Below are 15,688 nucleotides of genomic sequence, written 5' to 3'. Positions count from 1 at the left end.
TTTAATGTTTACTACGTTCCAAGCACTAGAGATACAAAAATCCAAACTGTTTCTGCCCTCAGAGAGTTTATATTTTAATGGGAATAGACTACACAAATAGGGAAGTGGTTGCCTGGGACATGTTTTGACCTGGGAAGTCACTGAGACTGTGATTCATCCTTTCTTTGAATCATACTGTTGATTCGATTACTGATGCAAGAGCTAGAAAAGGGAAGAGGATGAGGACAAGTTGTGAAAGCATCAGCACACGGCTAGTGCTGGGTCTGGGTTCTGAGTTATAAATGGAGGGCTTTTGAAAATCCTGGATTCCAAGGTACCAAGTTGGTACCAGGATACCGCATCCTAGAAGCAGAGGCTGGAACAGGATGCATGAAGATGGAAGGAGACAGCCTTCAAGTGGAGGATGGGTGATCACATCAGGAATTCCTGATCTATGACCTCTGAAATCCTTTCCCATTCTGTGTGATTATAGCCTAACTCACTAAATAGCCAGATAAATGAAGTCACCCAACATTTATTAAATGCATACTTCAACATGTTAGATGCTCCCAGGAAAACGAATGAAACAGAAGTTGTGGTCCTTCAGGGAATGCAAAGCAAGTGTTAATAATTTTTAAGTGATAAGAGATACGAAATACATAAATATCACACAATTTAGTTGAGAGTAGTAAGTACGAGAAAGAAAAACAAGGATGAGGGAGCAAATGAAGGACTATATATATATGTATGTATACTATATATATAAACATATATATATACATATTTATATATATAGTGTGTATGTACACTATATATATAAATATGTATATATTCATATATATAGTATACATACATACTATGTATATAAATATATATAATGAAGGACTGAAATGCATGGCATCAATTTTTATTTCTGGGAGACCAAAGCTCCTCTAACTATGGATGTGGGTTAAGCATGGAAAAAATTCCAGTGAAGTACTTTTCATGTATACAAAAATGATACTAGCTAGCCTGTCAACTGAACTCTGAGTTGCTTTTCCAGTAGTGATAATAGGCTTGAGCTGAGCAAATCCACTGATTTGATCTCTCTTGTAATGAAAGGTACGCATTTGTGAGTTGTAAGGCTGGCCAAGGTTAAGAGCGCAATCTGTGACCTTAAAAACAAGTTCTTCTTCACTTTGTGCAAAGCTAACTGGCCTGATTAATTTAAACCCTTGATCTTGATCTCATCAACTCCATCCAAGCTCTCACCTCTGAGCTAATTTCATACTTTCCTCTATCTGCTTCGCAGCCTAAGTGGTTTGGGCATAGGGATAACTCGGTGAAGGGGAAAATTTGTCCCCTGCCAGCCTCTCAATCCTGGGAGGACCAGGCAGAGATAGAGTAGGAGGGTGAGGTAGGGAGTTGAGAGTGATAGGGAATATCTCTTGCAAATATCTCCTTCGAAACTTGTTTTAGGCAAAATTACTTCAGAAGTTTGAAATACCACCTCGTTTAACTCATGTTTGTGTATAAAGCTATTCTTTACTATTATTTCGGTCAACCTAGCTCTTGGTGCGATAGAGTTCTCCCTTTAATTTGGAAACAAGTCACTGAAGTTACCAGGATTTGGGCGTGGTGCTGTCCAAAATGATGTTCTTTGGTATCATCCTGCCTTTACCTTTCCAAATACTACGGTGGCTTCATATTGCCTGCTATTGACGACCTACTTGCTGCGCCTTGACTTTGTTTTCAAGTACTATCAGGTGTGATGTCTGCCTGATGCAATGTATTGGATGGAAAGGAACGGCCAAGAAAAAAAAGTCCCTGTCCAGCACTTGCGGACAAGCCGGCCTCCCTATTCCGGGTTTTCGAAAGCCCAGCAGCCATTGCTATAGAAACAAGGAGCTCACGTCCCACGGTCTGATTCTTAGCTAGCTTCAGTGGGGCCTTTTTACTTCTAATTTACCCTCCCTCTCCCCACCCTCAGAGAGGAGGGGAGTTCTTTCTGCAACTTGTCAAACTAATCAGGAATGAAGCCTAAAGGGCTGGGCGTTGTATTTTATTTCTGGTGTGATGTTTACCGAGTTTCGCCCCATGCTTGCCGATAATAAATGCGCACAAGTCCAGCGGAGTGGGTCGCGCGGTGCATTGATCGCAACAAGATCGAGTAAGTGATGGGCGATGATCCCAGACCGAGCGGACGCCGGCCACGGAGAAGCTCTGCGTATAGAGGCTCCTGCAAACTGTCCCTAACTGTCGGTGAGCGGCTGACATGCATTTGTCACGCAAGCGAGCGTCGAGGGGAGAAAAGCGGCGCACCGACAAGAGAAGGCTTGGGTAGAGCCCCCGCTTTTCGTTTGAACTCCCTCCCCCCTCCTTTGTGGCCGCTTCTTTGGGGCTCGGCGGAGACCCCCCTGCTGCGGCTCGTGCATGCCCGCCGGCCCGCTATTGGCTGCCAAGTGAGGGTAGTTTGCCGCGGACACGCCAGCCTGCCACGGTTAATCGGGACGCGGGGAGTCTCATTTCCAGGCCCCGCCGGCTGGTTGGGTGAGCGGGGGATGCTGGCCTGCTCTGAGAGTCAAGGGCGCGGGGATGGGGAGGTAAAGAGGGAGGGGCGGCGGGGTGGGTACAGACTGGGGTTCGGCAGCCTGGAGCGTTGCACGCCCACCGGGGCCGAAGCTCGCGGTCGCGCGGCGCAGCACGGGCAGTGCATGCCCGGGTGCCCCGGCGGGGAGCCTAGGCGCGCGCCCTTCCTCCGCACCGCCCCCAGTCACGTGACGCCGGCTGGCTGGCTTCTACGCTTGAGCGCCTTAGCTTGCTCCATTTCTCCCCCTCCCTCCCTCTCGCCTTCCCTTTCATTACCCCCCCCACCCCCACCCCGACACCAGTTCTCGCTAGAGCGGCGAGAAGCCCGCCCATACGTCCGCTTGCTTCTCATGCTCATTGGCTGAGGCGCCGAGGACGCGTCTCCAGGGCGAGTGGCAGCCATTGGTGCGGGGGGCGATCCGAGTTCCCGGATGAGGGAACATTCTGCAGTATAAAGGGAGCGGGGAAGGCGGGAGACAGCGCAGTTTGAATCGCGGTGCGCCAGAGCAGTAGCCGGCGGGATCTCTGCCCGAGTGTTTGCTTGGTCCGTTCTCTGCCGTGAGCGTGTGTGCGAGAGAGCTTCACGCACAACTCAAAATGGTAAACTTGGCAGAGGAGCCTGAAGGATTCCGCGGGCTGGTTCCCGGCTGGAGAAGGGGGAGGGGAGAGGGGGAGGGCACCGTTACACACCGGGGACTAGGGAGAGAAGCGGCGGTTGGGGCGCGCGCGCGCGCACCTGGACTAGTCGAGGGAGGAGGAGGAGGAGGAGGAAGCGAAGGAGAGGGGGACGGTTGGGGGGAGGGATGCAGGGAGGGAGCCGCCTCCGGTCTCGTGGCGGCGGCGACGGTTGGTGGCGCGCGTGCGCGGCGCCGCGCGGGCCCGGGGCTGGGCGCGCGCGCGCTCCCGGCGGTCTGCGCGCGGCTGGTCCAGCGCCGCCCGGGCGGGCGGGGAGCCGCCGAGCCCCCCGGGGAGGCGGGGGCGGCCTCCCTTCTTCCTCCCATCCCCCGCCCGCTCGCGCCCGGGGCAATGCTCGGGCTGGGCGTTGGGAGGCCCCGCAGAGGGGGAGGGGTCTCGGTGGCCGAGCTGAGCGCCTTCACCCCCGACCCCTCCTCCCGCCCGCATGGGTGTGTGCCCCCTCCAGGCTGGCGGGAAGGCTGGGAAGGACTCCGGAAAAGCGAAGACAAAGGCGGTTTCCCGCTCGCAGAGGGCTGGCTTGCAGGTCAGTGGGACCCGCCGCCGTGGGCCTGCGCCCGCCTCGGCGGATCGCCCCTCCGGGAGGGGGGGGCGGGCGGCCCCCTTCGCGCGTGGGCTGGGGCGGTAGTGGGGCGGCGGTGGGAACGCGGTCACGTGTGCCCTGAACAGGGTTCCCCCCCTCCACTCCCCCAGCCTGGGTCTAGATTTGGCGGGAGTGTCAGCCGAGCCCGGTCTCGGCCCGGGCAGATCTTTTTTGTGCATTTTTGGGTGTGTGTGTTTTCTCGAAGTTCCCAGTGGGCCGCATTCATCGGCATCTGAAGTCGCGGACAACGAGCCACGGACGCGTGGGAGCTACGGCCGCCGTGTACAGCGCAGCCATCCTGGAATATCTAACTGCAGAGGTAAAGGAGCCCGTGCGGTGCTTGTGGAGCGGCGGGCAGGGGGAGGGGAGGGACTGGGAGGGGGGCGCACCGGAGAGGGCCGCTCTGAGCCTGCTGTCCGGTCTGGGAACTTACATAACGCGCACAGCCTGCTTTCACACTCACCTGGACTGAGCTGAGTTACCGTAGAGAGTGTTGATTTAGGGTTCTTCCTCACAGGTTCTCGAGCTGGCAGGAAATGCATCAAAAGACTTAAAGGTGAAGCGCATTACTCCTCGCCACTTGCAGCTTGCCATTCGTGGGGATGAAGAGTTGGACTCTCTTATTAAGGCAACAATTGCTGGTGGTGGTACGTAGCTGATTATTATCTACAATTGGTGGAGGGAAAAATCTCTAAAGTTTTGATGAAGCTTGCACTTGGTTTTTAGAGTAGAAATTACTAATGATTTTTTTAGAGCTACAATTTTAGTATGTCAGCCTGTAGAAAAGTTACCGTTCCACATTCAGGCAATTTGTATTCTGCAGGTAAGCTTGCTGAAACAAACTGGATTAACAGATATGTAACAAAATATATGGTCCACTTTTGTTGACATGGAAAATTAATGTCCTTTTTTAAAGTTTGACAAATTAGCCTTTTAATTAAGAACTATAAGGTGGGGCAAATAGATTCTATTTTACTGCTCTTAAATAGTTAATTTGCATCATGATTTTAAAAAAGAAACTTCTAATCTTTTAACACTCTTGTAGGTGTGATTCCACACATCCATAAATCTCTGATTGGAAAGAAAGGACAACAGAAGACTGTTTAAAGGATGCCTGGATTCCATGTTATCTCAGGACTCTAAATATTCTTAACAACTGTCCAGTGTTGGTGATTTCCAGTGGACTGTATCTCTGTGAAAACCACAATTTTGCCTTTTTGTAATTCTATTTTGATTAAGTTGGAAGCTTACTTAGCTTTCCAGCCAACCAAATTTCTGCATTGAAGTCTTAACCATATTTAAGTGTTACTGTGGCTTCAAAGAAGCTATTGATTCTGAAGTAGTGGGTTTTGATTGAGTTGACTGTTTTTAAAAATCTGTTTGGATATTAATTGTGATGCAGAAGTTATAGTAACAAACATTTGGTTTTGTACAGACTTTTATTTCCACTCTGGTGGATGAGTTCAATAAAGGTCATATCCAAAACAAGTTTTGTTTCCTGAATTTTTTATGTTTTATAATTGCAGAGACCTAGGTCAGTTTGATCCAAATGCTCTTAACTCAAATGAGCCATTTGAAAATACGCCTGGTAACTTAAACATGGGTTTCTCCTGATCAACTAGAGTAGGAAGTAAGTTCAACTGAGAAACAAAATCAAAAGCATCTGCAGCTCTCAAAAATGGTGCTGCTTTAAAAATTAAAGGTTGTGACAGCTTTTTTCAAAGGTTGAGAAGCTTCTCAACAAGATCTCTTAAGTTTATTTATCTATGCACCTACTAATGTCATTCATAATTTTGCCAAACATCATCTTTAGGAAAAGATTTTACTGTAGCTTACCACCAAAAGGTGAATCAAGACATAAGTCATGTTGAAACATAATCCTTGGATGGAGTAGACCAAACTATAGTATGTTAGGGGCCTTGAAAGAAAAGGCGGTAAGCCTATGAAGGAAAGATGATGGTGCCTAATGTTGAATGAGTCTTGTAAAATGAATGAGTTTTGTAAAAGACTAGTGTTCACGAAACTATTTGTCACAAATTTACTTTTGGTTTCTTTACCAAATGTGTTTTGGGGGTTTTTCAGGTTTTCCCCATGTTTAGTTGTGAATATATTTATTCAGCTCTAGGATTGGAGACATTCATAGTGTTACACTCAGATTCTTAACATCTTGTACTATTTTGTGTCTGTGCATATGTATGTGTGCGTAGGCATACGTACATACTCAAGGAAATACAGGTGCAAATCAGGATTTCACAGCAAAAACCTGGATTTTAATGGCTTGTGCTTCTATGGAAATCCAGATTTAGTTGGGATAAGACACTTCACCAGTAGATCACTGGTTCTTTACTAAATATTTAGAAATGGCTGTCCAAAATTAGCTAAGTTCTATGACGGCTTGTTGCCATTTCAATAGAACTTGACCACTTGTGTTTGAGCGGCTTTCGAAAAGTCAGTTGCCATGGGATAGATACGGTGTGCGGCTGACTAGTGAAAGCTATGTTGACCCCTCAGTAAAATGGGCATAAACTCGACGTGTCCTGCATATTCAGAAGCCTTTCTGTGAAAATAAAATGTGGTTTTACTGACATTTCAATTTACCGCAGATGGCTAATAAAGCAATTTTTGTTAAAAACATCTCGCCAGTTAGTGATACATTTGCATTTTCAGGTTTTGGGGTTTATCAGCTGTTTTAAATCTGGACAAAACGGTGTATTTGGGGGAAGGAAAGCTAAGCTAGAGCCGGGCTTTGGGAGGCTCTCGCCTACATGGCACATGGTGTATGCGCAATGACTGCGGGCCCGCGGGGGGGGGTGGGTCTTCTATTGGCCCCGCCTCCTGCACGCCAGTCTTGGGTTACCATGGAGGCGGTAACTCGAAACCCTCGGCCCGCTGCACTCTGGGGAGGTTCGGCTGGGAAATAAGATTCCTAGCGCCCCCTAGGAAACGACAACCCCGGACGCCTCGGCTAGGGGCAGATGGGGACCTTGGGAAGTGGTCTCCCCAAATCCTAGGCGGCTCACGTTGCAGTCACCCCTTCCTCGCCACATCCCCGGGGCTAGGGCTCTCTCGGCGTGGGGGGGGCGGGGCTGGACGGACATGGAGGACGGGTCTGGAGAGGGGCCGGGGCTCCAGCCCAGCGCAGGGACCAAGTAGTTTGCGCCCTCGGCGCCGCAGTGGTAACGGCCTGCCCCCCCTCTCCGGGGGCTCGGTGGTACCACCCGTCCCCCCCGCCGTCGGGCCCCGGTTGGTAGGCTCTGCCTGGCTCCTGCGCCCTCCCAGCCTCGCTCTGCGGATTCGGATCGGACGTTTCGACATCCCCGCCTCGGCATCCCCTGCACCACCTGTCCCGGGCCCACCTGGGCGCTAGTCCCCGGCCGGGGTCGGGGTCCGGGATGCAGCCTGCCCTAGGCCTAGCCGCCGCCGCCGCCGCAGGGTCGGGAGGCCGCCCGTGAGGAGGCGGAGCCGCCCGTTCTCCGGTTCCAAGGCCCTTTGCTCGCTCGCCCGGCCCCGGCCCGGCCCCTCCCCCGCCCCGGCCCGGCCCGGCCCCCTCCCCCCTCCGGCCCGCCCTCCCGCCTCCGCCTCCGCCGCTCTGGCTTCCGCCCCCTTTTCGCTGCGCTGCCGGAGGAAACGGAAGAAGGAGCGAGCCATGGAGGGGAACCGGGATGAGGCGGAGAAATGCATCGAGATCGCCCGGGAAGCGCTGGAGGCCGGCAACCGCGACCGGGCCCTGCGCTTCCTTCACAAGGCAGAGAAACTCTACCCGTCCCCCACGGCCCGAGGTGAGTGAATTCGCCGGCCGTGCCTCGCCTCGGCCCCCGGGCCCCGCGGGGACAGCTTGGGGGAGGCCTGGCTCGGCCCGACACACCCCCGCGGGGCCTGCAGCCCTGGCCCGGCCTCCCCTCCCCCTCCCCGGCACCGGGCACAGAGGACCCGGGTCAGCTCCGAGCTCCCGAGGCTCTCTCGTTTGCCCCCCCCTGCGCGGGGATTGCTGCCCATATGCCCCAGGGACTCCCTGCTGATCCATGAAAACGGGGGCGAACGGTCGGGGATGGTTCCCCGGCCTGGGGCCGAGAAATCCTTCCTTGAGCAAACAGCCACCTCTTCCCCAGAGAGGGCAGTGCCCCCCGGGAGCCGGGCAGCCAGGAATGACTGCAGACTGGGCCCGAGCCAGGAAGGGTCTGACCCGGGTCTGTCCGAGACTTTGGGGCTGCCTTTGAGTGTCCGAGTTGCCCCGGAGCGAAGGCGGCTTTTTCTTGGTGTCGTCCAGGCCCAGAAGTGATGCTCCTGTTTGTGTCACTCCCTAGCTAGGCCTCTCAAGCGTCCTCCTGCTGTTTCACACGACTCAGGACACTTTAAGAATGGGAAGGAAATTCAGGGCTGATTCAGTAGGTTCTGCTGTATTAATGCCCTCTGCTTCCTCACTCTTTGGGTGGGTGGGTGAGTGAGGTTTTCCGGCTACTTAACTGCACATTAACTCTCTGTTCCGTGAGGGATAGGAAAGTTTAACTTTTTCAACTTAAGCTACTTAAAATCAGCTACTTGTTACTGTTGGAAGTAACTCTTGAGAAATTATCTAGTCCAGCCCCTTAATTTTATAGCCGAGGAAACTGAGGCCCAGAGAGTTTTAATAGACTTATAAGGTTTGGAAGACCTAAGTTAATCAGCAAATATTTGGTAAAGGTCTATTTTGTAAGTGTCTGGTAGGGAATAGGAGAGATACAGATGTCCCTGCCCAGTTATGGAATCATGGGCTTTCATAGTTCGGAGGGACCTCACTGGTCATCTAGTCCAACCCCTACCTAGAAAAAAATCCCTTCTACAACATTGTGAACATTTGGTCTTTCAGCCTTTGCTTAAAAACTTCCAGTGAGGAGGAATTTACTGCCTCCTTCTGAAGACACTTTTAGGCACATTCACCACTTTTGGGTAAATTTACCTATGCAGCTTTGTTCTGTTATTCCTAGACCTGCCCTTTGGGGCCAAACAAAACGAATTCCTCTTGTTTATGCCGGTCTTTCAAGTACTTAAAAAGAACTGTCATGTCAGAGAACTTGAAGGGACAAGTGGAAATCATTTATACCAACTCCTTCATTTTAGAAATGAAAAAAACTGAGGCTTAGAGAGGGTGAAATCCTTGCCCAGGTGACAGGACTCCTACGTCAACTCAGGTCCTCTGACTCCAAATAGAGCCTCTTTCCACTGTACCAGTGTCTTTCCTAAATTTTTTCTTCTGCAGACAAAATCTTCAGGTCCATCATATGATTTGATTTCAAGGTCTTTCATCAGCACCTGGCACATAGTAATCTCTTTAAAAATGTCTGTCACTTGATTAGTTGCCTTCATCTGGACACTTTCTTGATCATCAGTATCAGCGTCCTTCCTAAGATATGGTGGATGGAACTATGGTTGTACAGTGGAACTGTCTCTGTATTCTTGGAGGCTGTGCCTCTCAGTGCAGCCCCAGCACAGTTAATTCATAGTAAATTTACAGTCTGCAAAAATCCCAAGGTTGTTTTTCCCCTTCAAATTTTTGTCTAATCGTGCTTTCTCACATTATATGTGAAGTGTATCTGTAAGACTACATTTATAAGAAGGGCCTGTGATTTCAGAAAGAACCTATGAGAACACCCTCAGCAGTTCTAACCTCTGTAGGGTTGCAAGTTGCAAGACTTAGGGAGCTGTTTGCAACATCTAGAGCTTAAGTGACTTTAAGTGTCTAGAGGTGGGTCCTATTGGCTCCTAACCCAGAACATTTATCCACTCTGCTCTGCTGCCTCAGGAAGACTACATTTTCATTTTAGGTTTCATCTGATTAGATTCAATCTAATGCTCTAACCTATAAAGATCCTAACTGTTGCCCCCTGCTTTGTGAAAGTCTCCATTTCTAATGAGCATGCCAGCTGCCCTATGATTTACACCTTCGATTAGTGTTAGAACAGCACAGCCCTTAGTTTAGATCCTTGTTTTACTCAAGGAAACCCTTGTTTCTGTCTCTACAACATCTCCAACATTGTCCTCTTCACTCTTCTCTCACAACCACCACCCTAGTTCAGCCTCTCATCACTTCTAGTTTGTGCTAGAGTCTCTCCACACAGGCACCAAAGTGGTTTTCCTAAAGTCCACACCTGACTAAGTCAGTTCCTAGTCAATTTTCTCCAAAGGCTCTCTAGTTCCTTGACACCTTGGGCCCTTCCTATCCTAGCATTCTTAGACATTATGCCCTTATACACACTCCAGGGCCCAGCTCTGCTGGCTTTTTTGTTCCTCACACATGACATTCCGTCCCTTGTCTGCCCCTTAGAATCCAGTTTCCTCAAAGACTCAGCCCGAGCCCCACCTTCTGCAGGAAACCTTTCCTGGTCCTGCTACTTTGTATCTGCTGTGTTGTATATATCTTGTAGAAACAGATCTACATGTCTCTGCTGTTAAAATATGTTCCTGGAGAACAATGACTTTCATTTTTTTTTTGTTTTTTTATTCTGGGTGCCTGGTAAATAGTAGGTCCTTAATAAATGCTCGTTGATTGATTCAAGATAAGCATGTGAGTTATCACAAAGCAGTGTCACTGAAGCAGTATGAATGATGAATGAATGAATGGATGATGAAACATTCCAGAAGAAGGAGAGAGCTGTTGTTGGGATGGTTAAGGAAGACTACCTGTGTTAACAACTTTAGCAAAAGTTTTGGTAACAGAGAAATTTTATGTTTGTTTATTAAAATCAGATTTTCTTTTGTCCTGGTATTCTCTTGAACTGTGTGATGCAAAACAACCAATATATATTAAATGTGTACTGTTACGTGACAGTCAGTATTCTATAATGCATATATCATTGGCCTGTGCGCCAGGAAGACCTATAGCCTTGCCCTTGACACACACTGGCTCTATGTCCTTGGGCAAGTTACTTAACCCCTCAGTACCCAGGCAGTGCTCTAAGACTCTTCATTTGGGAGAAGGTGCTAACCTGCATTGGTCCGAGAGATTTACTCATCTGGGAGCTCTCTATATCCTAGCCCCCATCTTTATTCCTGTTCCTGTGTAAGGCACTTTGCTACTCTTAGTTATAAATACAGAGCAATTACTATGAAAATTCTCAGGACTTGGACAGCTGAAAATGACCTTAGTTATCAGCTAGTCCACTGCTTTCCAAACTTTAATTTTTTTTTCTTGGTGGCTATGTTAGGGATTTTCTTAGTGGCACCTGCCCCAAACTGCTGATATAGATACTTGGGGCTGGTTAAGTTATTTGTTCCATGAGGGATGGGAGGGGAAGGTTGGGAGATTGTACCTTATGGCAGAAAGGTGAAGTTGGGGAGTATAATGGGCTGTCATGGGTGAAGGGTAGATGTGGTTGTGTTGGAGACCAGGATGTTGCCCATCTTCTCACCCTTGACCCCTTGGGGTTAAAGCAAGAAAGAACATAGGACTCAAACTCTTCATTTTACAGATGGTAAAACCGAGGCACAGAGAGACAAACTTACCCGCAGTCACACAGCCAAGCCCAGTCATCCAGGAGTAGTAGCCTCTTTGGGGGCCACCACTTTGGAGACCAGTGATCCAACCCCTGAGGGACTTGGCCGCATACAGACAAGAAAACCAGGAAAGTTTCTGAGTCTAAGGTCCCTTTCACCTCTAAAATGCTGATCCTTTTTTTTTTTTCCTATTGAACTAATGATTTGTCCTAGTAGGTAACTTCTGGTGAAGAACTTCTTTTAATGCCTATAAGCACTTCCCTTGCAACACAGTCTGCAGAGAATTGCTTGGGTACACTGAAAGGTTTAGTGAAATTGCCAGGTCACATGACCAGCATGTTTCAAAGGCAGGACTTGAACTCTGTCTACTCACCTAAGTCTTACTTTAAGAACCACATTTACATTTCTAATTAGATTATGGCAGCATCCTGGCATTATTCTAATTAGTGCTGACCCTTATCCTAGGTAGATAATTATTTACTTTAAAGTATAAAACCTTGACTTAAATGATTTTGAATGGAAATTTATTTCTTGAGCCTAAGTAGCAGGTGGCATTGGGAGAAATAAAACCATAATACCCTTAGTGGTGGTCATTGCAAAATTACACCTGTTCTCCATTCTTACTGGTCATTTATACTCTTTTTTTTTTTTTAACAGCTAAAGAAAAACAAAGTTTATTAAAGATTCGCAATACTGGGTAGAGTCTTAAGAAATCCTACCATTTGTGAGGCTTGTATGACAAACGGGCCAGATTCAATCTAAGCTATATTGAATCTGAGCACCTTCATGGAGGCAAGATGGATCTTACATACAGAAAGGTTGTGGGAGGGATCCTAGTTTATACTTTTTTAACAACACTTCATAGTTTTATTCCCATATATGATTTTACACTTATCCCTCTTAATAACTTGACATCCACACTCAGCTTCCTTTCTTTCACTCCATTCTTACCTTAACTTCCCAGTTAGTTTCATTTACCTTTTCTTACACATCTTGCCTTTGTAACTCGCTTCTCTTCCTTGTGTTCTTCTCAGATCCTTCTTAATCCTTTTCTTCCTGTAAACTGATCCCTTCTTTCTTCTCCTTACATAATATAAATTGGTCTCCTTCATTTCTTCTCCTAGTTCTCCCAAATTTCTCCTCCCCAAATTCAGTGTCATTTTTTTTTCATTTTCAAGCCCTGCAGATCCTTCAGTTGTCTCCTCTAAAGAGGCAGCATGATACAGTAAAAAGAACGTTGCCTCTAGAGTCATAGGATCTCTGTTCAAATTCTGCTTCTTGATGCTTCCTACCTTTGTGGCCTTTGGGTCTCTTTTTAATCATCAGGTTTAAGTTGTTGGACAGAATGACCCTGAGGTTCCTTCCTGCTCTGGATCTATGATCTTTGGACCTCATGTCCTTCATTTCCAGCTCCTTCTAGCAGCTTGACTTACTAAATAGAAAACTTAGAATATCTTAAATAATTTTTTCCCCAGATAACATAATGACTATGTATGATGCTATGGTATGTTTGTCAGTGTTGGTTACTAGTGGAGTTGAAATTCTTTTCACAGAACTTTTAGTTTTCATAGCTCCTAGTCACAGTCAGTATTGTGTTCATTGGATGCCAAATTTGGCACCAAGTGTTTCCCATACCTGAAATGGACCTCCTATTTTCTCCCCCACCCCAACCTACCTCATCTCTTTGAAGTCCCTTGAGTCCCAACGCAGATTTTTTCCATAAAGGAAGTGAAGTGATGTCCCCACTCCCCCAGTAGCTCAATCCTTGACTTCAATATTTTTGTGCTTCTTTAACTTTTCCCTTGTATCACAGGGTTCTCCCTCTTCCCCCACTCTCCACCCCAACTTCTCTATATGGTATACCCAGCCCTTATTAAATTAGAATTCTGAAACAGGGTTTGGGTTTATTTGTTTTGTATTTCTAGTGCCTGGCACAGTTAATTGGTTACTTTTTTTTAATAATAATCCCTCCCCCTCCACCACCACCCCCCCGCCTGAGTGTGCAAGCGCGCGCGCGTGTGCATACACACACACGATTTCATTGGGCTTGTCAGTATGGAGATACGCTCTAACTAACCTGTTACCTACGACTAACAGATCAGCTAACAGTTGTTAACTTAGTCTTAGACAGTTATCTAGGGCAGGCACCAAGAAGGCAAGTGATTTGTCCATGGCCACATAGGTAGCGGAAGGAGGGCTTAATTCTGGGTTAACCTGACTCCAGGATTGACCCTCTATCCAGGATACTGTCATTTACACAGTAGGATTTAATAGCTAATAATTCCATTTGTTGAATGAGAGAAGCATTCTTTGAACACCTAGTGGACATTGAAAAATAAAGAATCATTATGAGGCGAGGTATGATTATTTTTCACTGTTGTATTATACTACTATATATGGTTCTCGATAGAAAGTTTTTACTTAGTGGTGCTAATCCATATTCATCTCAATATAGAATATGTGGGTTTTGTTTCTTGTCTCATTCAGATCTGACCTGTATAAAGCCTGGCAGCAACCTATAACCACTTCACTAGTACCACAGACCCAACCTATTCTTCCTTGTTCTTTCCTGCAGAAATAATATCCGAAGCTTCCCCTTTAGAAGTTCCTGCTGTTGATACTAAAAATTAAAGAAGACAGATCCTACAAAATCTTGCATATGGCTCCCAAGTGGATAGGCATCTGAAATTCTTAACTGTGAAGCCCAGTAGTTCCCCCTTTTCCCTCTTCTTCCTTCTTCCCTGTGTCCTCTCCTCCTTTTCCATGTGACTGTCTTGAAAAGCAAGTGGGGTTGGTGGGTGTGTATCCCGAGGATGGCAAAGGCAGAAAGGTCTCATACATAATAAAACATTTGTAGAACCACTTCTCGAGGTGGCAAAAAATAGGAAACAAAGTGGCTGCCCATCAGTTGGGGAAATGGCTGAACAAATTATGGTATACAGATACAGTATATTATGCTATGAAGAATTAAGTGAAACACGGTCAGATTTTATGAACTGATGCAAAATGAAGAACATCTAAGAGAATTATGACTATGGCAATGTAGTGGTCATTGTAATGACCAGTCTTGGTTCCAGAGAACAGATGATGAAACACTTTTGGGTTTAGGGGGCAGATGGTTGTGTGTAACATCAGTGTCTTAGAGGTTGATTTTGCTTAACTGTTATTCTTTAATATAAGGGAGGGATTGAGAGAGAGAGAGAGAGAGAGTGTGTGTGTGTGTGTGTGTGTGTGTGTGTGTGTGTGTGTGTGTGAACTGAGTATGTTTGAGGAAAAAAAACTGACTTAAAAACTAAAATATATCAATGAACTTTAGGTAGAAGGAGGAAGGCAAAGTTTTTGGATCTTTGTCAGTGAAAGTGAGTTGTGTATGGGAAGGCTAAAAATTAAATGAAGGTGACCCATATGTGTTAGTCCTTGACCTGGAAAAAACCAAACCTATCAAATTTCTTGTATTTGAACATTTTTGTGTTTCTAAAACAGAATAGTGGGAAGGAATGGAACAAGCATTATTAAATTCCTGCTCTGTACTAGGCACTGTGCTAAGGACATTTTACAAATATTTCCTTCAATCCTCATGGCAACCCTGTGAGGTAGGTGCTATGATTATCCACATTTTGTAGATAAGGAACCTGAAACTTACTTATCCAAGGTCACACAGCTAGGAAATGCTGAGGCCAGATTTGGGCTCAGCTCTTCCTGACCCCAGGTTTAGTGTTCTGTCCCCTGTAAATTGAACGTTCTTAGCAAGTAATTTTCTTTTCTGCTGCTTCTTTGTTTAAGGGTTTTTGTTGTTCAGTCAAGTCTGACTCTTCATGGTTGTATTTCAGGTTTTCTTGGCAGAGATACTGGAGTGGTTTGCCATTTCCTGTTCCAGCTCATTTTACAGATGAGGAAACTGAGGCAGACAGGGTTCAGTGACTTGCCCAGGTTCTCACAGCTTGCAAGCCTCTGAGGCAGGATTTGAACTCAGGAAGGTCTGTCTTCCTGACTCCCAGGCACTCAGTCCACTTCACCCCCTACCTGTGACCATGTATACTTAACTGTTCATTTTGGTTTTGCCTTAAATCAGCTTTAGAGTCATTTAGCAGACAGTTTTCCAGTGTTTGAGTTCTGCTAGCCAGAGGCAGTTTGGGCAACTAATATAAATAGATGTTTTTTTCCCTTCCAGCAGTATGATACTGTAACATTGTTGGCCTCCTCACTCCAATTGAGATCGTTGCTTATTTTCTGGCATAATGTTAGTAACTCAGGCTTCAATAATCGGTTTTCATTAATTAAATTAAGCAGTTAGGTAGTACAGTGTCTGGCGTTAGACTTCTTCCAGCACAATCTGAGTTGGAATCCTCCCTCAGACATTTACTATTTGAGAGATACTGGGCAAATCATATACTG

At 47.0% G+C, this 15,688-nt stretch overlaps 2 protein-coding genes across 4 annotated transcripts in view; both read left to right on the top strand.

Moving 5' to 3' along the window:
- The first annotated feature begins 2,656 nt into the window (after positions 1 to 2,656).
- On the top strand, positions 2,657 to 5,311 carry LOC118854500 (histone H2A.Z). Of its 2 annotated transcripts, XM_036764867.1 has the most exons (5): positions 2,657 to 3,147; positions 3,689 to 3,766; positions 4,029 to 4,142; positions 4,341 to 4,470; positions 4,869 to 5,311. In XM_036764867.1, the coding sequence occupies exons 1-5, from the start codon at positions 3,145 to 3,147 to the stop codon at positions 4,928 to 4,930; spliced, it is 387 nt and encodes a 128-aa protein (XP_036620762.1). In that variant the 5' UTR covers positions 2,657 to 3,144; the 3' UTR covers positions 4,931 to 5,311. The 2 variants fall into 2 exon arrangements, with proteins under 2 accessions (XP_036620762.1, XP_036620761.1); XM_036764866.1 differs by lacking the exon at positions 2,657 to 3,147 and having other exon boundaries at positions 3,486 to 3,766.
- Positions 5,312 to 7,449: 2,138 nt separating this feature from the next.
- DNAJB14 (DnaJ heat shock protein family (Hsp40) member B14) overlaps positions 7,450 to 15,688 on the top strand; it is a 110,191-nt gene continuing 101,952 nt past the window's right edge. Inside the window, exon 1 of one of the 2 annotated variants that reach the window (XM_036762939.1) lies at positions 7,450 to 7,602. In XM_036762939.1, the coding sequence (XP_036618834.1) occupies positions 7,470 to 7,602 (133 nt within the window). In that variant the 5' untranslated portion in view covers positions 7,450 to 7,469. The remainder of the gene's footprint in view (positions 7,603 to 15,688) is intronic. The other variant, XM_036762940.1, reaches the window with a different exon arrangement.

Source organism: Trichosurus vulpecula, chromosome 6 (assembly GCF_011100635.1).
Source record: "Trichosurus vulpecula isolate mTriVul1 chromosome 6, mTriVul1.pri, whole genome shotgun sequence".
Lineage (NCBI taxonomy): Eukaryota > Metazoa > Chordata > Mammalia > Diprotodontia > Phalangeridae > Trichosurus > Trichosurus vulpecula.
This window is presented reverse-complemented; position numbering and strand designations above follow the sequence as displayed.

Coding starts and splice junctions, on each gene's coding strand:
- LOC118854500 (XM_036764866.1), top strand. CDS start 3,668: ATGGGTGTGTGCCCCCTCCAGGCTGGCGGGAAGGCTGGGAAGGACTCC. Junction 4,143..4,340: donor TGGAATATCTAACTGCAGAG/GTAAAGGAGCCC, acceptor TCTTCCTCACAG/GTTCTCGAGCTGGCAGGAAA. Junction 4,471..4,868: donor GGCAACAATTGCTGGTGGTG/GTACGTAGCTGA, acceptor ACACTCTTGTAG/GTGTGATTCCACACATCCAT.